The sequence below is a fragment of the Sceloporus occidentalis genome, unplaced genomic scaffold (genome assembly GCF_023333645.1).
Source record: "Sceloporus occidentalis isolate IW3139 unplaced genomic scaffold, rSceOcc1.0.p SCAF_10, whole genome shotgun sequence".
NCBI lineage: Eukaryota > Metazoa > Chordata > Lepidosauria > Squamata > Phrynosomatidae > Sceloporus > Sceloporus occidentalis.
In genome coordinates this window covers 27,568,767-27,592,579 of record NW_028316990.1, presented here as the reverse complement: position 1 = coordinate 27,592,579, position 23,813 = coordinate 27,568,767, and the positions used below count along the sequence as shown (strand labels likewise).

The 23,813-nt window shown below is 44.0% G+C and overlaps 1 protein-coding gene across 4 annotated transcripts in view; it reads right to left on the bottom strand.

The window, feature by feature from the left end:
• The window catches only part of MARF1 (meiosis regulator and mRNA stability factor 1), a 69,644-nt gene that overhangs the window by 32,128 nt on the left and 13,703 nt on the right, over positions 1 to 23,813 (bottom strand). For all 4 annotated transcript variants that reach the window (XM_089540188.1, XM_089540189.1, XM_089540191.1 and 1 more), the window contains exons 7-15: positions 22,784 to 22,956; positions 20,370 to 20,804; positions 16,669 to 16,832; positions 16,434 to 16,592; positions 7,559 to 7,748; positions 6,107 to 6,285; positions 5,154 to 5,234; positions 4,765 to 5,001; positions 1,519 to 1,638 (exon numbers count right to left, since the gene is read on the bottom strand). In XM_089540188.1, coding sequence (XP_089396314.1) covers positions 1,519 to 1,638; positions 4,765 to 5,001; positions 5,154 to 5,234; positions 6,107 to 6,285; positions 7,559 to 7,748; positions 16,434 to 16,592; positions 16,669 to 16,832; positions 20,370 to 20,804; positions 22,784 to 22,956 — 1,738 coding nt within the window. The remainder of the gene's footprint in view (positions 1 to 1,518; positions 1,639 to 4,764; positions 5,002 to 5,153; positions 5,235 to 6,106; positions 6,286 to 7,558; positions 7,749 to 16,433; positions 16,593 to 16,668; positions 16,833 to 20,369; positions 20,805 to 22,783; positions 22,957 to 23,813) is intronic.

The window sequence follows — 23,813 nt, the reverse complement described above, 5'->3', positions numbered from 1 at the left end:
TAGCCAAATCTATCCAAACTGAAGCATATTTGTCCAATTTAGAATGCAAGAGAAACAGGAAGGAACAGAGTAAGACAAAAGTAGTGAAGGAACATAAACTATAACCTGCCCTGGAAAGAACTTGCAGGAGAAGCCAGGAATCTAGTCCTAGTTTTTTAAAACTAAAGTCACATAATCAGTTGCTAGCCTGGACAACAGCAAGAGCAAGCCCACCCACATACAGCTCCTCTACTGCTGACTAAAGAGAAGCATATGTAAGACCCGTAATTTATAACAGCCCCATACAGACAGGCCAAAATAAAGTTGCTTCGGGTCACTGTGGAAATATGCTGTTTCAATGATGCATGCGTACTAAGAGTCCAGAAGCTGCACCAAAGCTGCGTTCTAGTCCTTAGGACTGGATTGTGGCTTTGGCACGGCTTCCAGACTCTTAGTATGCATTCATCATTGAAACAGCATACCTCCAAAGTGACCTGAAGCTTGGAATCTGGAATCAAAGTTGTCTGATTTAAACCAGGTTGGCTTAAACCATGGTTCAAACCAAATGCCTTAAAAACAAAACACTCCTCTCTTTAATAAGTTGATTATTCATTTTTCCCCAAAAGTCTGGCTATGGTTATTATTTTCCACTCCTCTTACTGGAACAACAAATGACTGAATTTTAAACATTTTATTTTAGCTGCTTCTTTTTAATCACTTTATTCTATAGGGCAAGAAATACCATTCAGAAATAAATCCTTCAATTAACCTAAGTTCAACTACAACAACTTGCTTTAAAAGAGCACTTTTTAAATACAATAATTATTTTTAAGCTAGCATCTGAACTGCATTTTGCTACTTAATTTTCTGATTTAGTCCTATACTGGTGTAGTTCAATACTCTGATATACTAATATATTAATATAAATCTCAGTTTTATTGAAAGATGTAAATCATATCAAAGCCTAATAACTTTGAATTGCTAACGTTAGAAAGAATTAAATATGGCTGATCAAGTTTTCTAATGAAGAAAATAATATCTTACAGTATGAATACATAAAGCAGGATTCAATTTTTCCCGTTAAAATGTGAATGCACAAAATTTAAATTAAAAAAATCCAACCCAATTTTAAACAAAAAAAGTTTTATTTCTTTTTTTAATCCCCCCCCCCCCCGCATCAAACCCTTGTCTGAAATATAGATGCATTTTAGCCCTAAGAGCTAGTGTAGCGTAATGTAATTGTTTGAGCGCTGGATCAGGACTTTGGGAGACCAATTCCTTGCTTGTCCATAGAAATTCACTTGGGCATGTCACACTCTCTGACTTCAGACAAAAGCAAATTGAAAATCCCATCTGAACGAATCGTGCCAAGAAAACCCCAGAATAGGAATGCCTTGGCGTCACCATAAATCGGATATGACTTGAAGGCACATAACAACAACCTGAACTCGACGAATTATGCTCCCAAGGTTAACGTGGGAAGTGATATCACCTAGTCCTGTATTGTACACTGATGCCGTAGTTAAAGAAATATTTTACCTCAGTAATGGAACAGTCCCTTCATGGGTTTGTAACAAGCTATGAACTTGGGGTGCAAAAATCTTCAGGGATAAAATCACAAAGGGAACTTTGTAGGAATCAGGATCAAAGTCATGTTCACTAGAGTAGTAACAAAAACAATAGTTAAAAAAGATTTAAACTGGTCTAAGAACAATATATATATACATACATACATACATACACACACACACACACCTAAAAGAGCATTGTTTTTAAAAGACCACTGTCATTCAGCTGTTACCCTTGAAGGTTTGTCCTATCAATTTTAAAAGCAAATGATACTACGATAGTTTAAATTCATATAGTACAAAAAGTAAGAGGATTACAAAGTTTTCTCTTAAAGTATCATAAAGCCAGGAGACTGCTTTTAATTTATATGGGTGTAAATTTACCATGTTTTGCACTTATGAAAAACGGGGGAGGTTCTATTGGTCATGGAGAATGGTGGCCAATCAGGTTAGACCAGTGATGTCCAAACTCTGGCCCTCCAGGTGTTTTGGACTTCATCTCCCAGAAGCCCCAGCCACCTTGGCCTTAGTCTGGGATTCTGGGAGCTGAAGTCCAAAACACCTGGAGGGCCAAAGTTTGGACATCACTGGGTTAGACAAAACTGAGCTACGTAGACCAATGGTATAAGGCAATCAGGCAGGTCCAGCTCCATCAGGGCTAGCCTGAAGAAGAAGAGCCCTCCCTCCAGTCCATCTGCCTTGGTCAGAGGGAGAGAAGAATGCTGGACCTGAACCCTCCCCTCACCATTCCCTTCTCCTTTTGTGTTGTGTCTTTTTAGATTGTAAGCCTGAGGGCAGGGAACTGTCTATTATCCCCTCTGTTGTAAGCTGCCCGGATTCCCAGTGATTGGGCGGCATATAAATAAATCCTATTATTATTATTATTATTATTATTATTATTATTATTAATTATATTTCTAAAGTTATTCAAATCATAAAGCTAACAGAAACAAAGCAGAGCAATCAGATGAGAATAAGGAGTGTCAGAAAGTTCTGACCTCCTTAAAACAGAAGTGGGCAACTGCACAGAGTCTGTGGGTTAATGGTCATTTCCAGTCCCCAACAGGTCATCCTCCACCTGACAGCACTTGAAAATGGAACATTGATCAGAGTGGAGACTGCAGTCAAGAAATCAGAAGAAGACTAGGAGTTGGAAAGGCAGCTATGAAGGAACTAAACAAGATCCTGAAGTGTACAGATACATCACATCACATTTTCAATTCTGTATTTGGCTACGGAAGCTGGACAGTGAAAAAAAATCAACTCATTTGAGATGTAGTGCTGGAGACACCCTATAGATACAGTGGACTGCTAAAAAAACAAAAACAAATGAATGGTTCCTAGAGTAAATCAGAGCTGAACTCTCCATAGAGGCCAAGATGACTAAACTGAAGCTGTCATACTTTGGCAACACCATGAGAAAACATGACACCAGAAAGGAAGGTACCCAATAAGAGTAGCTTGATCCACTGGCTGGATGCACCCTGCAGCACATACGCCCCTGTCACTGTCCAAACACACCCTGACTCCTTGTCCATGGACATTTTAGGACAGCAGGTTAATTTCATTCTCCTGTAGCCGGTCTCTGTTAAAGCAGAAAAGCACCAGGAGAAAAAAAAAACCTTTAAAAAAATCTGATGCTTAAATCCATCTTGTTTTGTAAGAGACAGGGCAAAACTGGAGGATGGGACTAGCTCTCCCACTTTGAGTAGAGAAATTGATTGATAGTTTTTAAACCCTGACTCGAAAGTGCATGGGAGCTTGCAAGGGGTCTCTACTCACACTGCAGGAAAATAACTTTTTGCATCTGTATACCGATCAAAATAGTGATTGATAGTGATATCACATTAATTTCTCTGGTTATTTTGGCCAGGATAGGGACAAAAAGGGAGGTTGGGTAATGTGTGAAAACTGCCGCAAAATCAGTAATTTAAAATGGGGTTTGGAGGACTTCAGGGTCTAAAAAAAGTGGAGCTCAAGAGTCACAAATTCCCCATCCCATCTGAATACATATTTAAAGCCACTCATCATAAACAAATATTCATACTTAGTAGTATACTTCCACAAACCCCTGCTACTTCTGTCAAAACTGGTGACCACCCTTTCTTTCTGGCCTCGGTGGTATATGCCTTGGTTACATCCTGTTTGTACTACTGTAACACGCTCTACTTGGGGGCTGCCTTTGAAGAGTATTTTGAAACTGCAGCAGGTCCAAAGATCTGCAGCTAGGCTGTTAACTGGGGCAGGTTACAGAGGCCACACAATGCCTTGTTGAAACAACTCCACCAGCTGCCAGTTTGTTTCTGGGTACAATTAAAAGTGCCGGTTATGACCTATAAAGCTCTATATGGCTCAGGTCCAGGCTATTTGGCAGACTGCATGGTCCAGGCCCTGAGATCCTCCGGAGAGACCCTTCTCTCAGTCCCACCCACATCACAAGCATGGTTGGTGGGGACATAAGAGGAGGTCTTTTCCCTTGGGCTGTGGAACTCCATTCCCAGGGAGATCAGAATGGTCCCTTACTTGTTGTCCTTCTGCTGGCAGGTTAAACCCTTCTTATGCAGGCTGGCTTTTAAAACAGAATGTTTTTAAAGAATCAGTTTGGTGTGTTGTATCATTTGAAGTGGTTTAAACCATTTAAACTTTTTAACTGTATTTTTATTTCTATAAGGGATGATTTGAGTGAGAGTTCCTGCATGGCAAGGGGGGTGGACTGGATGGCCCTTGTGGTCTCTTCCAACTCTATGATTCTATTCATTTAATAAGCAATCTATTTTAATATTGTAATTATTTAATTCTGTTTTAATGTATCACTTTTCTATGTTTTTAATTGTATTTTTTTTAATGTTGTGAGCCGCTCTGGGTCCCAGTTTTGGGAAAAGAGCAGGATACAGTCAACAACAACAACAACAACAATTTCTGAACACACACACACACACACACACACCCTATAAACATACTTTAGAAGGCAAATAAACCATCTGGAGCAGGCATTTGGCACCACAGACTGCTGTAGCAAGCGTGGGTGGGAAAGAAAGTTCTAATTCTATTATGACTATATTCTATTTTTCTACACGTTCTATTATTCTTTTAATGTTGGATACCAAAGCATACTGTTGATTCTTGGCCACAAAACAAGAAAAATACTCAACATATTTAATAAACATTCTGGTATGTTAAATTCCAGAGTAAAATGGAATGATCAAATACAGCTTACCTAAAGTCCTTATTCATGCAGTGCTGCTTACAAATAGGTTCATGATATTCCAGTTCTTCAAATATAATAGGACTACAGTTAGCTGAAGAACCATCATGTGACTGTGAAGACCCCAAAGGGCTTTGTCTAGCCTGACTGCTAGGTAAGAGGCATACAAGTCGCCCATTGCCTTGATCGCGGACTGCTACAATGTCAGTTAATTTATACAAGTCTGACACGTTTAATTTGTGTCCAAACCTAGAAAAATGAGATTTTAAACATTTAAGCAAAATGCAAGGAATGAAGGAGGCACCCCATAAAAACAAGTAGTTGCAAAACTGCTACTAATCAACAGAAAAACCTTTTTAGGTTTCTTAAAATTAAGTTCTGTGTGAAAATTTCAAACCTACTTTTTTTCGTAGATCTCAGTGAACTTGAAAAGAGGCAGACAACAAGCTGGAGCATCTTGAAGAATGGATATGGCTTCTGCACTGCAAATTGAAATGTTGCCGTGTTAGCACAAGCAGAATGAGTTATGATATCCCATTCTAATACACTTTGATGTAGGATATAAGGTGTGGAGGAGAATCAGGTGGGGGAAGTAGGGAGTCATATTGTCCCTGGGACATTATTTTCCTATTTCTAGGACTGGTAAATCTCCTTTACAGAAAACATAGACCTCTTCCATGCTTTATTTTCCTTCCAAACTCACATAAAAGCACTTCCACTTATATTTGGGGGGGATTGTATAACATGTGGTAGGCCCCAAAGGTAGAAAATGTGTACCTAAACCCACAACTACAGCCTGTCTTGACTCTAGGGAATCTAAGAAACTCAGTCAGTCATTCTTAGATCAAGGGTTGGTCTCCTCTTCTATTAACCAATTTTCAAAATAGCTGTTCTTTATTTATGCTGAGCCTAAACCTTTTTCGCTGTAATTTGAACCCACTATTTAAAATTCTTCCTAGCAAAGAAGATAAATTGATGCCACCATGTTTCTTTTAGTAACTATGTCTGAAGACAGATGAAGCCTCTCTATCCCTACTTTCCCCAAGCTGCTAGTCTCAGCTATTTTAGAAACATACAGTGGGACCTCGGTAACCCTGAGATCTTCCTATATAATAATATAGAGAACTGTTTAATTAAGTTCCATCAGACCCAACCAGCCCAGCCAATAAGTAGAGAGGATGAAGGCTGTAGTCCTCCAAAAATATCTGCAGTACTCCAGGTTAGGGAAGGCTGGTCCATGCCAAAACAAAAACACCTTAAAAATGCCCTGTCTGAAAACTGTTTTCCAATCACAGACTATCTTAGGTTTTCAGTAATGTTAGGAAAGAACATGTTAATGTGTTGTTGTTTTTACCTAACTAATGCCCGAGATTTATTGGTAGCTCCAGTAGCTAGAGAGACCTGGATCCTCTTGCTGCCAATTTTACATCTGTGTAGGCTGTTGACAGCGCTAATTGCTTCTTGTAGATTCTCCATTTGAATTAAAGCCTTCAGCTGATAATCAGTATGAGGGCTGAGTTCTACAGTCTTTACCTGAAGTAAAAGATGAAAACTTTATTAGCACCCTTGAGCTAAGCACAACCATCAAGATGCTTAAGATGGATTTGAGGCATTTCAAACTCACCCATGTATTTACGAAAAAAAGATCATTTGAAAACCCAGCCACCACAAGGCATTTATTGGAACACTGTGGGCCACGTATGGTCCTGCCCCCAAGTCTCCAAAACTCCTAAACAGTCCCAGACATCTCCAAAATAGCTGAAAACCTATGAGGGTTTTTGTTTTAACACCCTATCACCATTCCTCAACTACAAAACCAGCTGGGGGGAAATGAAGTGCAAATTGTAAGCAGACTGTGGCGGGTTACAAACCGCCATTTTGTACGTATTCACTACGTATTAGGGTTAGGAAGGGGTGGTGCTTCCGCACCCCCCCAACCCTAGTACGTAGTGAATACGTACAATATGGTGGCGGCCGTTCCAAACGGCCGCCGCCATACTGATGTAGCGGAAGCTGTGCGTCCGCACGTCGCATGGCGCTTATGACATCGCGAGTGCACCATTGGCGCCTTGCGGCGTCATAACTGTGCCGCAGGAAGAAGCTCCATTTTGGAGCTTCTTTTTTGCTCCGCACGGGAGTCGCGCGGTTTGGCTTCTGCGGCTCCCTTGCGGAGCAAACAGCAGCGGTGGTCTGTAACGCACCTTTAATTTCCAGATTGCATTTTTGGATGAAAAAGCAACAGTGTGGCCCACAGCAGGGGTGAAAGGTGGTTGCCATCCCCACTGCCCAGCTCTGTTTTCAGAGTAACAGTCTGAAAATTTTAAGGCACATATACTACTCTGCAAAAAGCACTGGAAGAAAACACTTTGACCTTGCATTTTAGTTTGTTGTTATGTGCCTTCAACTCTGACTTATGGTGATTTTATTATACACTTTCCTTGGCAAGATTTATTCAGAGGAGGCCGGTTTCTGCTTTCCTCTACAGCTGAAAGTGTTCAGCTTGCCCAAGATCACACTATGGATTTTCATGGATGAGCAGGGATTCAAACCTGGCATCCCATATTCCTAATCCAACATTAAAATCATTATACCATATTGGACTCTTTGTTTATTATTATACTATAATATTATACATACATCATCTACTAAATAATGCTAGTTGTCACTGTGTACCCATTCCACATAAACATATGAACATTCATTTAAGTGACTATAACAACCGAAACAGTTCTAACGGTCTATTGACTGTAAATAAAGACTGATTAATTGATTAGACAGAAACAAAGTAATTATTGCTGTTGCTTACCTTCCCATGTTTAGAGAATGATTCTTGCAAGGTTTGCTGCAGTTCTTTTCTGGACAATCTGTAGTCTACATTGCTGACTTGAATGTCCACTCCATTTGCATATGGATCTAAACAGTCTGCATTACCCGTATGATTTATGATATTGAAAGTGAGAGGAGAAGATCTGTTTGAGATGTTTGGAGACACACTCCTGATGAAGTAAAGGGAAGTTTAGAATTTTTATTCTATTGCCCAGTACACTGCCAACACAGAGAGAAACCACTTTAGACACTGTAAGATTTATAAGCACAAATATTTTCTCAAGCAATCATAGAATCATTAAGTTGGAAGAGACCACAAGGGCCATCTAGTCCAACCCCTGCCATGCAAGAATTCACAATCAAAGCATCTCCAAAAGATGGCCATCCAGCCCCTGTTTAAAAACCTCTAAAGGAAGACTCCACCACTCTCTGAGAGAGTATGTTCCACTGTATTCTATGTATTCTCCAACCTGTAGAAGATGCCATGTTGCCTCAGTAACTTTATGAAAAACTTGTATTCCTTTCTTTTCTTCAATACTGTATCCTCCCAGAAATCTCTCTAAAGAATTGAAGTTCTAACTCATGTTTTTAAAGATTTGAAGTTCCATCAGTTTTGTATCAAATTGATGCCAAATAATCAAATCTCTGATCTGTGTTCTAACAAAATATATTGCTATATTTTTAGGGATTTTTTTTTGGTCTAGCCGTCCATGAATTAACACAAAACATATCATCTATTTCAAAAAAAAATTTTTCTCTATCCCTTCCTAAGAAGTCAGCTATAGCTGGTGTCAGGTATTCATATAATGTCCCCCCTTGTTTCTCTGAAAGTCCTCTCACTTATAGGCATCTTTCCCTCATCCTCTGTTCTCAAATTGCTCTTTCTCCAATATTATCATATTTGTATCTTGTATTTTTGGTTGTTCCATTGAAGGTTTGCTTTGGGTTTGCTCTTGACTATTAGATACCTGTATTCTAGTACCTGACACCTTTTTTCATACAGTATTTTAAATATCAATTACCAAATTGCCAATTAACAAATAAATTGTGGGGTGCTACAACAACACTATAAAACAATATAGAATCAAATTTCACCAATCTTACTAAGATCAGAAGGAGATGAAATAAGTATTTTACTTTATATGATAAGTGCCACCCATATGATATATAAACACTTGAAATCAAATACAATACCATCAATAAATGAGTGGATAATAAAACTGAATGAATTAGCCATACTAGATAATTTGTCAATGTATGAAAATAAAAGAACAATCCAACAATATGAAGGTAAATGGGGAAAAGTATCAAAATTGTGGAAATAAGATAAGAAGACAAAATACAAAAATATGAAAAGATAGATATTACATAATATAATTCTAGAAATTTAGATAAAATGGAACGTTGGACTTACCTGAAAGACGTCCCTTTACAGCAGAGAAGGTACGAGCATCCTGACTTCGGGTGGCTCCGCCCACTTGGCTCCTGGTAGGCAGGTAGGAAACAAAGAACAAAGAAAGTGACCGGGGCCCTGGCCCCCTCGCCCTTGAGGGCGGAGCTACCCAGGAACCCCAGTCAATTTTAAGCCGAGAAGCATAATATTAATGTGGTATTGAAGAACTCAAATCCGCCCACCCGCGCCAGTAGGCAAGTAGGGTGGGGAGGATGCTCGTACCTTCTCTGCTGTAAAGAGACGTCTTTCAGGTAAGTCCAACGTTCCATTTAGCAGCAGAGAAGGGGCCGAGCATCCTGACTTCGGGATTTAGAAAAGCAGACCAGATACTAGGGAGGGCTGGCTGGCGCGGAGGGCGGATCCGAAACCACCTGTTGCAAAACCCTCCGGCCAAAGGCCGCCTCTGCCGATTGGAAGAGGTCAAGCTTATAGTGTCTGGTGAATGTCGACGGGGACTTCCAAGTGGCCGCCCTGCAGATTTCAGCCAACGGAGCGTTGGTGGACAAGGCCGCAGAGGTAGCCGCACTTCTCGTGGAATGAGCGGTGATGTCAGCTGGTGGTTGAAGCTTAAGTGACTTGTAGCACTGGACGATACACTGTTTGATCCACCTCGCTAAGGTAGAGCTTGAGACCTTTTTGCCCTTGGAATTAGGCCGAAAGGATACGAATAGTGCCTCCGATCTCCTGAAGGTGGCCGTTCTCTTGAGGTAGACTTTTATGGCTCTGCGAACATCGAGAGTATGCCAGCACTTTTCTAGGTCTTCAGTGGGTCGTGGGCAGAAGGACGGGAGGACGATGTCCTGGGAGGTGTGGAACACGGAGTTAACCTTAGGGGCAAAGGTTGGATCAGGCCTCAGGAGAACAGAGTCCGGTCTGATGATGCACAATTCTTTGCGGACGGATAGGGCCCCGATTTCGGAGATGCGCCTCGCTGATGTGAGCGCCGTCAGTATCAGTGTCTTGAGGGTCAGGAACTTGAGGGGTACTTCCCTCAGTGGCTCGAAAGGCGGGATGGTCAAGGCCTTGAGCACTTTATGCAGGTCCCAGGACGGGAATCGATGCCTTGTTGGGGGCGCCTTGTTGGCGACCCCTTTGAGCAGCCTGCGGATATGGGGGTGTTGGGAAATCCTGGCTGCGACCTTATGGGGCAGTATGGAGGTGATGGCCGCCACTTGTCTTTTGATGGTGTTGGGCCGCAGGCCCTGGAGGAAGCCATCCTGTAAGAACTGGAGCACTGTCGTAACAGAGATCTTGATGAAGTCCTTGTTCTTGACCTTGCACCACCTTTTGAATGCCCTAAAGGTGTATTCGTAAATTCTATTTGTAGATTGGCGTCTCGAAGCGAGAATGGAGTCAACCACTTCTGGAGAGTAGCCATACCCGCTCAGCATGTGGCGTTCAATTTCCAGGCGTGAAGCCGTAGCCAGGCTGGGTCCGGGTGATGGATCTGCCCTTGTGCGAGGAGGTCCGGCCTGAGCGGAAGGGCGAACCCTTGGGTTGCCATGGCGAGGATATCTGAGAACCAGGGTCGCCTCGGCCACGCTGGAGCCACGAGGATAACCTGTGTGTTGGTCCTGCGTATCCTGGCTAGGAGCTTCGTGAGCAACGGAGTCGGCGGGAAGGCATAGAGGAGGCCTGGTGGCCAGGGGCAGTTGAGGGCGTCCATTCCTTCGGCCCCTTCCGTTTGGAACCTTGAGAGAAACCTGGGAGTTTTGGCATTGACGGGGGAGGCGAACAGGTCCAGTACGGGTTGGCCGAGTCTGTCTGTGATGATCTGGAAGGTCTGAGGGTGGAGGCTCCACTCCCCTTGGTCGATATCTATTCTGCTCAGCCAGTCGGCTTTTGAGTTTAGGGATCCTTGAAGGTGTTCGGCCTCCAGGGTTATGAGATTGGCCTCTGCCCATGTTAGAAGGGATCGAGCTTCGCTCATCAGGGACCTGGATCTGGTTCCCCCTTGACGATTGACATGGGCCTTGGCTGTGGTGTTGTCCGTCCTGACCAGCACCGACCTCTGGTGTATCGTCTGACTGAAGGCGAGGAGAGAAAGGCGGATTGCCCGGAGCTCCAACCAATTGATGCTGTGTGTTCGCTCCTCTGGGCTCCATTTGCCCTGGGCCAGCTGTGTTCCGCATATCGCTCCCCAGCCCCGGAGGCTGGCGTCCGTGGTGATCTGGACACTCGAGGGCCTCCAAATTTGGCAACCTCGGTGGACTGCCTTGGACATCCACCAACGAAACGACTGTCTTACTTCGCTGGAAAGCTGTATTTTCTTGTGTCTCCTGAGGATAATGGCCTGTTGGTGAGGGAGAAGGAGCCATTGCAGGGGCCTGGCGTGGAATCTCGCCCAGGGAAGGCACTGGATGGCTGCGATCATGAGGCCCTGGAGGTGGGCCAAGAGCTGGAGGCTGGGGCGCGTGGTCTGCAGGACCTTCGAGATGGCGTCCTGTATGGACTGGACGCGGTCTGGCGGTAGGCGTACCGTCCCCGCTTGGGTGTCTATTATGGCTCCCAGATGGTGGATCTGTTGACCTGGAGTCAGCGAGCTCTTCTCGAGATTCAGGAGGAATCCGTGATCCTGGAGGGACCTGAGGATGTGATTGATGTCGTGAACCCCCTGGAGTCTGGAGGGTGACCGGATCAGCAGGTCGTCGAGGTAGGGGTAGACGTGCAATCGCTGGGTTCTCCACCGGGCGACAAGTGCCACCATGATCTTGGTGAACACTCTGGGGGAAGAGGCTAGCCCAAAGGGAAGGGCTCTGTATTGGTAGTGGCGCTTGCCATATCTGAATCTGAGGAATCTTCTTGAGGAAGGGTGAATCAAAATATGAAGGTAAGCATCTTGCAGGTCCAGCGAGGAGAGGTAGTCTTCCGGCTGGAGACTGTCTAGGATGGACTTGAGTGTCTCCATTCTGAATCTCTTCTTTAGGACGAACCGGTTGACCCCTCTGAGGTGGCTCTCCAGGAACCGTTTTTCTTGGGAACAAGGAAGAAGGTGGAATAGCAGCCTAGTCCCCTCTCTTGTCTCGGAACGGGCTCGATGGCCTTGATGTGTAGTAGACGCTCGATGGCCTCCAGTAGGAGGCGGTGTTTGTTGGGATCGGCTGATCTGGGAGACGGTATAAACTTGTCGGGGGGCGTACGATGGAATATCATCTTGTAGCCCTGACGGATGGTATCTAGGACCCATTTGTCTGAGGTGGATGTCTCCCAAATGTGGCCGAATCCCTGCAGCCTGCCTCCTACTGGGGAAACGCCGTCATTGTGAACTGTTTTTGCGGGGTTGTTTGGACCCCGCTCCTTCTTTGGAGGGGAAGGAAGATTTAGCCTGTTTGCCAAATCTTGAATCTCTCCAATGTGATCTGTTGGGCCTGGACTCCCTGGCTCGAAAGGAATTGGAGGAAGAGGGGTAGGAGGGTTGGTTGGGGCGAAAGGAGGAGCGGTTCCTATACTGTCTCTTATCGTCCCTTTTCTTAGAAGTGGGAAGAGCCTTTCTCTTGTCCTTTCCCTCTACTAGCACTGGCTCTAGGGATTCTCCAAACAGCTTGGAACCAAGGAATGGGGAAAAGGCCAGGTTCTGCTTGGACTTGGAATCCACGTTCCAGTTCTTAAGCCAGAACTGCCTGCGGACTGCCACAGCTGCTGCCTGGGCTCGAGCACACTGCTGGACGGTGTCGAGAGTGCCATCGGCAGCAAAGGCTGCTGCTCTGGCAATCTTGTTAATGGTTTGCTTAACCTTGGTGTCTGGGCTGGGCAGGAGGTCCAGGAGCTGGCGGGACCACTGCAGACTGGCCCGCATCACCATGGATACAGTGGACGCGGCCCTGATGGCGATGGACAGGGCCTCATGGGCCTTCTTAAGTGCCCCCTCGGCCCTACGGTCCTCTGGGTTTCTGAGGGTGTCCTCCCCATCCCTAGAGAAGACAGCTGATGAGACGAGCGCCGAGACAGGGGCATCCACTGATGGAACCCTGAGTTTGTCCATGACGGCCGGCTGCAGTACGTAGTACTTGCGGGTAATGCCGTGATTGGATCTGGCGGAGGCTGGCTTCGCCCACTCGTCTCTAATAATCTACATGATGTTAAGCGGGCAGGGAATCTGCTGGACTGGAGAGACCGACACTGGGAACAAATCCTCGCTCATCTTGGGGAGGTCTGAATCGGTGGGGGGGGGTGGTCTGTCCTGTGGGTGGGGTAATGCCTAGGGTCTTGGTTGTCTTTTTAATGGGTGGCACATAGTCCTCCGGTTTAAATAGGCGCGAGGACAGTTGTGCGTCTGTTTTGGGCTCTCCTTCATCTTGTGACAGTTCGCCCTCCTCTGCCTCTGAGACTGAAGGACTGTGGGAGTCGTCCGAGATTTCGTCCTCAGAGGAAGGCGTGGTGCGAGAGCGCTTGCGGCTAGAGGTCCTATCGTGTCGGGGGCGTTTGGTTGGCGGGAAGTAGGAGCGCTCTGAGTCAGAGGAAGAGTATGAAGCCCCTTCCTCTTCCTCTTCTGAACCGTGGGCCCCTGTCTGGCTTAGTGGGGTCTGACTGGGGGAGAGCTCCCTGGTGCCTAACCTCCGTGGCGGGGAAGTCCGCTTCCTGGACGCTTTGCGTCCTTGTCGCTCCCTGGGCTGGTCCGTGAGCTGAGGCTCGCTGGCGGCGGCGGGGACCTCCCCGGCCCCCCCGGTGACGCCACCCTCCCGCGCTGCTGCAACCGGCCCCGCCGCCGCGTGCCCGCGGTGGCGGCAGCCGTTGGCCTCCGACCGGTCAAGATGGAGGCGCCCATGGGCGACCGCATGGCCAAGATGGCGGCGCCCATGAGCGGCCGCGTGGTGCCGCCGGGGTACTTCCGGGTCCTCCGGAAGTGGGTGGGGCGCGGGCTGGCGAGCATGGCGGCCGCCATGAGCCGCTGGAGTGAGGTCCGCATCGGCCTGGGGGAAGCCTGGCGCCATCCCCCACCCCCCTGGGAAGGAGTCGCTGGGGAGAAAGGCCTGTGGGAGCATGGCCCCTGGCCACATCAGGAGTGGTCCCCCCCCTGGGAAGGCAGCAGTCCCCCAAGCTGGCGTGCTGGCCTCGCGAGAGCGCGAGCCTGCGCCTTCGTTCCCTCCCTGGAGTGCCCTGGTGGAGGAGGGAGCTTCCTGTTCCAGGAAGGCCCTGAACCACCTCAAGATCTGTGGCGGCGGGGAAGGGTTACTCACGTCCTCGCCGGTGTTGGAAGGTGAGGGCTCTCCCTCTTCCGACCACCCTTGGGTCGCCTGGGAGTCCCTTGATCCGACAGCGGAAGGGAGGGCTTCCTCCGGTCGCTGCGGTCGCGCTTCCACTTCCAGGGGCGCTGCTGGAGATGCCGCTCGGCGAGCAGCCGGCAAAGCCGGGGCTGGCCCGGGCAAGGTGGAAGCGAGCTCCCCTGTGGCTCTGGCATCCCTGTCGGTAGCCATGTCTCCCGCGGGGGGGGGGGGAGAAGAAGGGCGGGAAGAAACAAAGTCGGGAGGTAGAAAGGGAGATGGGCTGTTTTTTTTTTTTTTTTTTTTTTTTTAAGAGGAGTTTGAGGGAAGAAAGAGAGAGAGTTGAGGAAGAGAGAGAAAGGAGCCAGGCGGGTCCGGGGAGCGATGAGCTGAGAACTCTGGAGCTGGATGAGAAACGTCCTACCAGGTGCGAGGCAGGAAGAAGACTGGGGTTCCTGGGTAGCTCCGCCCTCAAGGGCGAGGGGGCCAGGGCCCCGGTCACTCTCTTTGTTCTTTGTTTCCTACCTGCCTACCAGGAGCCAAGTGGGCGGAGCCACCCGAAGTCAGGATGCTCGGCCCCTTCTCAGCTGCTAAAGGAAGAACTTGTATGAAGATAAAAGGTAACAAATAACAAAACAAGAAATGTATAGTCTATTATGAACTATATACTGAAGAAACGTACTTGCCAGTTTAGGATTTCTGTATTTATGTTTTTATGATGAAATAAAATGAAAAAAAAGTTCACCAGCATATACTCAATTCGTGAAAGTATTTTCTTATATTTCTTATATCTCTTATATTTTCCTTAAACTATACCATTACCCATAGATTAAAAATCTGTAAATTTTATATTTCCTGTATTTTTAGTTTTCCCAACCTTTGTTAGTCATTATTTTTTATTTGCTTATTTTGATTTTACATTTTTAGTTATTTGTTTTCTTTTTCTCACTTTTTCTTACTTCTCTCTTCTAGTTGTTTTACCTTTTCAGATAATGTAACTTTCTATATACAGTCCATCTGCCCCAACTGCAGGCTTGCCATCTGCAGGTCTGAGCATTCTCAGATGGCTTTGTCCTATTCTTCCTAATGGTGGTGCATGTGCATGGGATCTCTCACTCAGTTTCGAAAGTGCTACTAATTACATACTAATACAGACTAACACGGCTATGCCTTTGAATACTACTTCTACTGATTGAGGTTTTTGGTTCTGATTTTAAAGCAGACCAACCTGTTTTGGATCAGTATGTACATCAGAATTCAAGAAGTCCCAGCAGAAACACAGAAAACATGAACCCTGCCAACATTCTCTTTGTTCACAAACAGGAAAACACTCCACCTTGGGGTCTGCTCATGACTATTGCCAATATAATGTTATTACCATCCTTCCCCAACCTGGTAACCTGTAGACAGGCTGGACTACAACTTCAGTCATTCCTAAAGTGTAATGGCCATGCTGGAGTTGTAAGCAGCACATTGGGTACCAGGTAGAGAAAATCTGCAATATGCCATCCTCAAATAAATGTGAAAAGTGACTAGAAATGAAATATTAAGGGCAGTATCTAAAGGTTTATTTGCACAGAATCCCATCAGAACTGGCAATACCACTGTCCCTTGGTTGATGCTCCCATGAACCCAAAAAACTTGCTTTGGATTACACGAGAATCATCTGGAGCAGCTTTTGGCCTTACAGAGGGCTGTAACAGGAGAATGATAGAAGTCCCAGTTCTGTGCTGGATACTAAAGTACACTATTGGATCTTGACTTAATTCAGTATTCACAAACACACATTAATACTAGTCACCCCTCCAAGTCTGCAGACTTGAGATCTGCGGACTTGGAAATCCGTGGAGGGGTGATCGCTATTAACAGCAATGGGACAAGCGCTGCATGCACGTGCCCCATTCAATCTATGGGGCTTGAATATGCACGATATTTGGATTTTGCGGGGGTGGGTGGGTCTGGAATGGATCCCCCGCGAGTTCCAAGGGCCAACTGTACTTATATAGAGAGAAAGATTATCATATCTGATCTAAATTTCCAAAGAACCTTCAGCCTGATTCAGGGCATCTTATGGGCAAGAGTTCCCCTACACAAGCAACCACATAGCACATTCAAAAATATGCCTGATAATGGAGCCCAGGAATCCTAGGCTCTTCACAGGGAACATACAATGCTTTGAGCTGCAGAAGATGTTTATTTACCTTGATGACCAGCAGCTTTGAGATACCAAAATAGGACTGAGCTGTCTTGATGCCGTGAGCATGCTGAAAGCAGATGGGTAGCTAACTTGGAACACATCATTCTTCTCTTTTCTCTCCACTGGGGAGTTGCTGATGCTTCTGGGTGCAGGTAAATCTTTCCTGTGTTAAAGAGGAATGCATTACTAATTTGTTCTTTGGACTTAATGCTTAAATTTGAGTCTACCTTTTGACATACTTTTGACTGCTTTTAAGAATGGATTCGCCTGTTCCTGTCTTTCTGTTTACTGGGGATACAGAATTTGCCACGGAGTTATTTAGTGAGGAAGCAACATCCACTCTTAGCTGGTCTTGGCAGTTCTCAGAGCCTTTCATAGTTTTTGACTTCACACGGCACAGTTCCTTGAAGAAAACAAGTAATTCAAGTCAGCAAAAAAGGATTATCATCAATTCTAGCTGGGTTGCAATCAGTAATTATTTTTTTTAAAAAAGTAATCAAGAATGAAAAATCAAAAAAAGTTTATCCAGAGAACTAACAGTATACAGTAAAAAAAGACGCCTCTTATAAAACAGACTTTCCTGACAATAATCAAAACAGGCAAATTTATACAGTGTTCCAGTTCAGTGGGAAGCTGAGCCTTGTGGCTAAAGGGAGAGGAGAAAAGTAGCACAGTCCACCTGGGCAGAACTTTATGCTTCGTCTTTATTTGTCTATGCCATCCAGTTCTGGACACTATAATTCAAGAAGGATATTGATAAACTGGAACACATCCAGAGAAGGGTGACCAGGATCCAAAATACACTGCAGAAACAATTCAGTTTGAGACCACTTTAACTGCCCTGGCTCAATGCTAGGAACTTCTGGGAATTATAGCACCAGACCTCTCTGACAGAGAAGGCTAAATGTTTCACAAAACTACACTTCCCAGAATTCCCTAACAGTGAGCAAAAGCAGTTAAAGCGGTCTCAAACCAGATTATTTTTGCAACGTGTTTTGGACCCAAGATAATCAAAAGTCTGGAAACCAAGCCTTATCAGGTATGTCTTAGGGAGTTGGGTGTGTCTAGCTTCATACAATGCTGACGGTTAACATGATAGCCATCTTTAAATGTCTGTGGGTATATAATGTACAGAATGGAGTGAACATGTCTCCTGCTGCTCCAGAAACTAGAACACAAACAAATGGATTTGAATGAGAAAAAACACCCACTTAGACATTAGGGAAAACCTCTTTTTCAACACAGGAATAAGTTCAACACAGGAATAGGTTACATCAGAGAGAAGCAGCACACTGGAGAACATTCTAGTCAAATAAAAGGAGCCATCAATGAACAGGTTAACTTCTGTCACTGGACAGGCTACTCAAGGATCATGCGTTTTAAGAAAGTATTTCCTGTTGGATCCATTGCTCCCCCTCAATCTATTCCCAAGACAAGAAAATGGTAAAGGACAAAAGGAAGATCCCCAAAGAAAGGAAAATGGTCTTGCAACCTCAGGGTGGGTCTCAATGGCTCCTTCTCTTTGGCTTCACATTAAGTTTTCCGATGTGTCATTCTCATCCAACACAGAAGGAGCCATCCATGAATGGGAATTATCCAATCATTAATAGAATATGGAAGGGAAGGTGGCAAAAAAATCAATTGAAATCAAGTGATCTGACAGGACCTGATGAAACACTCTTCTGCCAAAGGATGTCCTAGCTGCAGAGAATTTGTCTAGCCTATAACGTTTTGTGAAAGTGGAAGGTGTGACCCAAGTTGCTGCTCTGCAAATTTCCTGATGTAGTTGCTGACCTGGTAGGATGTGCTGTCATAATTGTGTAATTTGGGAAGACTAAGGGATTCACAGGCCGCACAAATGCATGCTTTGATCTACCGAGTTAAAGTAGAGGGAGAAACCTTCTTCCCTAGGGATGGAGGTAAAAGAAAGACAAAGAGTGCTTCTGATCTCCTAAGCGGCCAGGTGCACTCAATGTAGTTTCTGAGCCTAACTGATATGCCAGTGCTTTTCCAGACATTGGACTGGATGAGGACAGGAGGACAGTACTCCAAAGTCCAAAAACATATGGAGGACCAAAGACTGGGAACCACTGTTCCAAAGAGTTAGATTCTAATATGGTAAGTTAAATCAATTGCCTAATAATTGGCTTTGTAGGAGGAAGTCATTGCAATGGTGGCTGCTGAGAAGTACAGTTGGCCCTCCTTATCAATTGATTTTTTTTATCTACGGATTCAAGCATCCACAGCATGAAAATAGTAAAAAAAAAAGTATAGTATAAATTCCAAATAGCAAACCTTGATTTTCCATTTTATATAAGGGACACCATTTTACTTTGCCACTGCATTTAATGCGACTCAAGCATCCACGGATTTTATTAACCATGGGAGTCCTGGAACCAAACCCCAGCGGATAACAAGGGCCCACTGTACATGTCTTTACAGCTACAACAAGAGGAGGATAACTTTGTCTGTCACTATTTCAACATTTCTGGGGGCCAAGGATTTCAGTCATGGAACTGCCTTTAGATTTGATTTTAACTTTCCCCATTCCCCATCGCAACTAAACATATGGCGTGAAAGAAGGAAGGATGTGAGAGAGATCTAAGAAATAGGAAAAACAATCGGAGAGAGCTAACTCAGCAAAGGCTTTTTAAAAAGAGAAGCGAAGGAAAAATTAGAACGGAAAGTAGCTGAGAGAGACAGAGGAGTGGGGTAAACAACCTTTCCTGTGCAAACCAAGGCAAAAGAACTGAGAAAGAGCCAGGGATCCAACAGGAAATATTTTCTTAAAACACATGATCTCTTGCCATGCTGGGAAGGTAACAGGAGTTAACTCTTTCACGGATGGCTCTTTCTCTGCTGGCAGAGAATGGACTCTCCTACTCTGGAGGTCTTTAAACAGAGGCTGAATGAGCATCTTTCAGGAATGCTTCTGTTGTGCATACCAGCATGGCTGGGGGTTGGATTAGATTACCCTTGTGATCCATTCTAACTCTAAAATTTAACCATTTAAAGTAAATCAGACCACTAACAATTCCCTGTAAACAACAACGTAATAATGTTAGAATCTAGGTCTTGATATAGATCTTAGATCATGTTCAGCCACCCTATAAGCTGTAACAAATAACAGTTCCAGAGAAGTGAAGGCACAATTCTTCTTGCACATCTACTTCCTGGCACAAACCCTCTCCCTCTGAAAAGTAGATGGTGGTATAGGGGGACTGATGGGTCATAGGTGACATGGGAAACTGATGGTGTGCCTGTCCTCAGCACAAAAAGGCATGCTCTTCTATTACAGCTGCTCTGGATTTGACCAATTATTTTTAAAGCTTTCTATGGGGGGAAAAAGGAAAGGGCAGGGAGAAAGGAATTTAACAACGTATTTGATACTGATTTGTTTCAGTATGAGCTTTCATGGATTTTAATCCATGTCTTCAAAAGCAGTGATGGAGACAATATTAATGCCCTGAATACACTCACTTCACCATGGAATCTGAAGAAGCAGAATGAAATTTACAAAATCTCATAGGTGTTTTTAAACAGAGGCTGGATGGCCATCTGTCAGGGATGCTTTGAGTTAGATTTCTTGCATGGCAGAGGGTTGGACTGGATGGCCCTTGTGGTCTCTTCCAACTCTATCATAATTAGAGAGTGTGTGACAGGAAAGGTCAGACTATCAGATTAAAAACATTTTAAAAAATATATTTGTCTCATCTTCCTCATTTTCTTCTGGAGAAGGTCAAGAAAGTGATTAATGTTTTAATACATCTTTCAAATTAGGGTGTTAATCAGGAGTGGGAAGCCACAGCCCTCCAGTTGTTGCCAGACCTGTGTCAATCCTAGCCTAGGTAGCCAATGGCCAGGTGTGATGGAAGTGGAAACCACCAAAGTCTGGAGGACCGCAAGTTCCCCACTGTAGCATAAACTGTGAAGTCATTACCTGTAAGCTTTTAACATTTGTGTTCTTTGGAGCTGTGCCATGTGCTTGAGAGTTTTTCCCCACAACAGCTTTAGTGGCAGAAGATTGATCATTTGACTCTCTGTTCATGAGGCATAGCTTTGTGTTCTTGTTCACTTTTTTTGGAGACTTCACTTTTTCTGCTCCTGTAGAACTCAAATTCTTGGTTTCAACAAGTTCTTTGTTTTGAGGTGTAAAAGACACAAGAATTCTGTTGCCAAAGACATCTTCATTCTCCATTCGCTTCTGAGCACGCTCAGCACTATCTTGATTTAAGAAGCGGAGGATTGCACGGCTGCCAGAAATGGTAAGGACTTTCCCCCCACAGTTGTCTGACAAACGCCGAAGTCTGTAGCAAACACTTTTGCTGTCTCGGTTAGTTGGCAGGTTGTAAACATATAAAAGTGTGTGGCATGCCTGATTTAGAAAATAATGGATTTTAGTAGGCTTCCAGAGGGGCTACAGAACCATACCTAAATTTTAATAAGGGTATTGTATTATGCATTAAAAAAAGAAAACCCATAGCTTTAGAGACTAGTTATGTATAAGACAATCTAGAAACGTATCTATAAGGATTCTTTACTTGAAATTTTAACAAACACCAGCATCCTGGAAAAGTCATCACCACTGCTGTCTCAGCACCACTTCCACCACTATAAATTGTTTCAAAATGAAGAGCCCACCTGATGTGTCTATGCACATTGACTACAATGACAGTTGCTTTGGATTCAGTACTACATGTATCTCCTTCCTTTCTCTTCCAGTCTACTTCCATACATCACTACAACAATTGAAGTCCAAAACACTGAGAAAACCTATGATTTTTTTATTCGTGCTATACTGTTATACCCATTCAGAAAGCCTCCTTTTACCAAGCTTTTTTTCCCCAGATGCATCCAGCCCCCCTGGTTTTCTTCCTTGTCCTGCGTCTCGCTAGACTTTCAAAAAACAACATCAGCACTGGGGGGGATGGTGAAGGAGAACTAGAGAAACACAGATTTTCAGTGCCAAGTTGTAGCACAGTGTCTGCAGTGAACAATGCAATAAAGCTTCCGCTGGCCAATTCTCTAGCCAATCCTGCTAAAGCTGTGTGTACCTGCCTACAACAGGCAAGAATACAGCAACTGACTCCAAAATCCTTTATTAAGGGATAACAGAGGGAAAAGAGGAAAGCAGATAAGCCTGCCTCATCAACTATCCCCAGCATGTTTTGGCCATCCATCAAAATGGGAATCATAAGAAAAATGGAGGACAGTGAAAAAAACACCACCACCAGATCCCTGGATGCATTTTGAAAGAACCTCTGAAATGGTCCAAAAGCATTCCATTTGTTTTTGCTTACATATGCAAGGCTTATCCAACCTGGTTTCTGCCTTTCACATGTACATATTACTACGTTTAAAGAAAATGTTTGCTGAAACAGAATGAACTGTTCTTTAAAGTTCTTGGGACTATAGTACTTTTTTTCAAATTGTCAGAAATCTTTTTCTAGAATAGAAAAACATCTATTCTAATTTCTAAGAATATGACTAACACAGTCATTAGTATTCTAATTTCTAAGAATATGGCTAACCTAGTAAAGAGGACTGACATTTTACCAAAACCATAATCCACCACAATGTCCCTGAAAATGGAGCAAATGCAATTTAGATGGAGATTTAATGATTATTTACTTTTGAAGGCTGAAAATTTACAACATAAATAAGAGTTGAGAAAAAATTTTGAGCTAAGTTTACTAGATGGCAGTACAGGAATGTGCAGCACTGCTGATGCTTTCTATATCAACAGGTTCAAATGCCCAAATCCTTCATAAGAAACTGATAAATGTATCAGCTAGACTGGAAATCTCCAAACAATGGAAAGACGCAGAAGAACCTTGAAAACTGGTTAAACAGGATTTCTTTGGGCACTGACAATGTAGGATAAATTGATATATCAACTGAGATCAAAAGTACTGCTATGGAAAATTAATAGATATGTGGTACCCCTTTATCAAGTTTATTGGAACAAAAAAAATTTCTATATTGCCCTGCATCAGAGCTTTTGAAGTTCTGAAAAAAATCATGTTAAATTATATTTATTGATGCACTTAATAATTTATTTTTAGGCACAGAAGGAAAATCAGAATATGACATTTAAAATACTTATTTAGTAGTTTGATATTAAATATTTTATTTGTAATGTTATGTTGTTTTCAGATTTTAAAAAAATTTAAATACATGTTGAAAAAACCCAGTATAGATGAGTGGTTAAAGACTTTTTCATCAAGCCCAGTTACAATCTGCAGAAGGTTATCTGCAGAAGGTTAGCATGCTTCGAATCATATTAACCTGGCTGAAAGGAAACCACCAATCCTCCCATGTGACAACTTAAAAAGCATGCAAGAAATCACTTACTGGTTTCTTCACTGGTAATCTTGGAGGCAAATCAGAAATGAATTCTTCAAATCTGACAAGTTCATGAGCATGATGTAAAAGTGCTTCAGAAGCCTGATTTTTATGCACCAGGATTATGTGGAAACCATGGCGGTGCCTTAAATCACTGATTTCAAGGGCAAAGTTCACATCAGCTGAAAACACAAGTCCAGGAACACAAAGTATTAGTTTAACAATGTTTTTGACAGTTTCACATTGTTTTCTTTGCAGGTATGAAGAGCAAATATTTAAGAACTTCGATTTATAATTCAGAACAGCAACAAAGCTGAGAATCCTTTTCCTTCACCTACCACTAGACATTGAATTGTCTGTTAAATTCCCTGCAAGAAGGTTCCTTTCAGAAACAACGCCATGCATATGCACACACACACACACACACAAAACACCTTGGAGACGCTCCTGTGGTTAAAATCCCCCTTTCCTTCTGCAGGCCAGTCTACAATCGAGGGCATGTGGCCTCTGTAAACTCCCTACATACACACTGGCTGCACCCCTCTCCACCCAATGAAGAAAGATTGAGAATCCTTCCTTCCCAGGGAGGAGCTTCTCCCATTGCATCTGGCTGCCTTCGGAGCAACAACCGAGCAGCTCGAAGAGCAGTGACCAGGAAGCCTCTTGCCCGCACTGGTCTTTGCTGGAAGGGTGACGTGGGTAAAAGGTTACTTGGTTGATGGTCAGCCAGCTGCTCAGCTGCTGCTCCCAGGATGACCAGGTGCAAAGTGACAGAGACTGGTTATTTTGAATTTGCAGTAGAACAGTACACCTAAAATCAGAAAATATGCATTGTGGGGGGTGCGCGATAGGGTCATCACCCAAGACAAAAAGGAGCAGTAGTCTGAAAAAGTTTGGGGACCACTACTTTAATGGATTACCATCTACAGCATAAGATGGCTATTTCCAATGTTCAATACTATCTTTTCATTACCATCTTCCGGTGTTATGGCGAGATAGGAGACATCAGGCCGCAGGAGCTTGGGATCTGAAGCTGCTT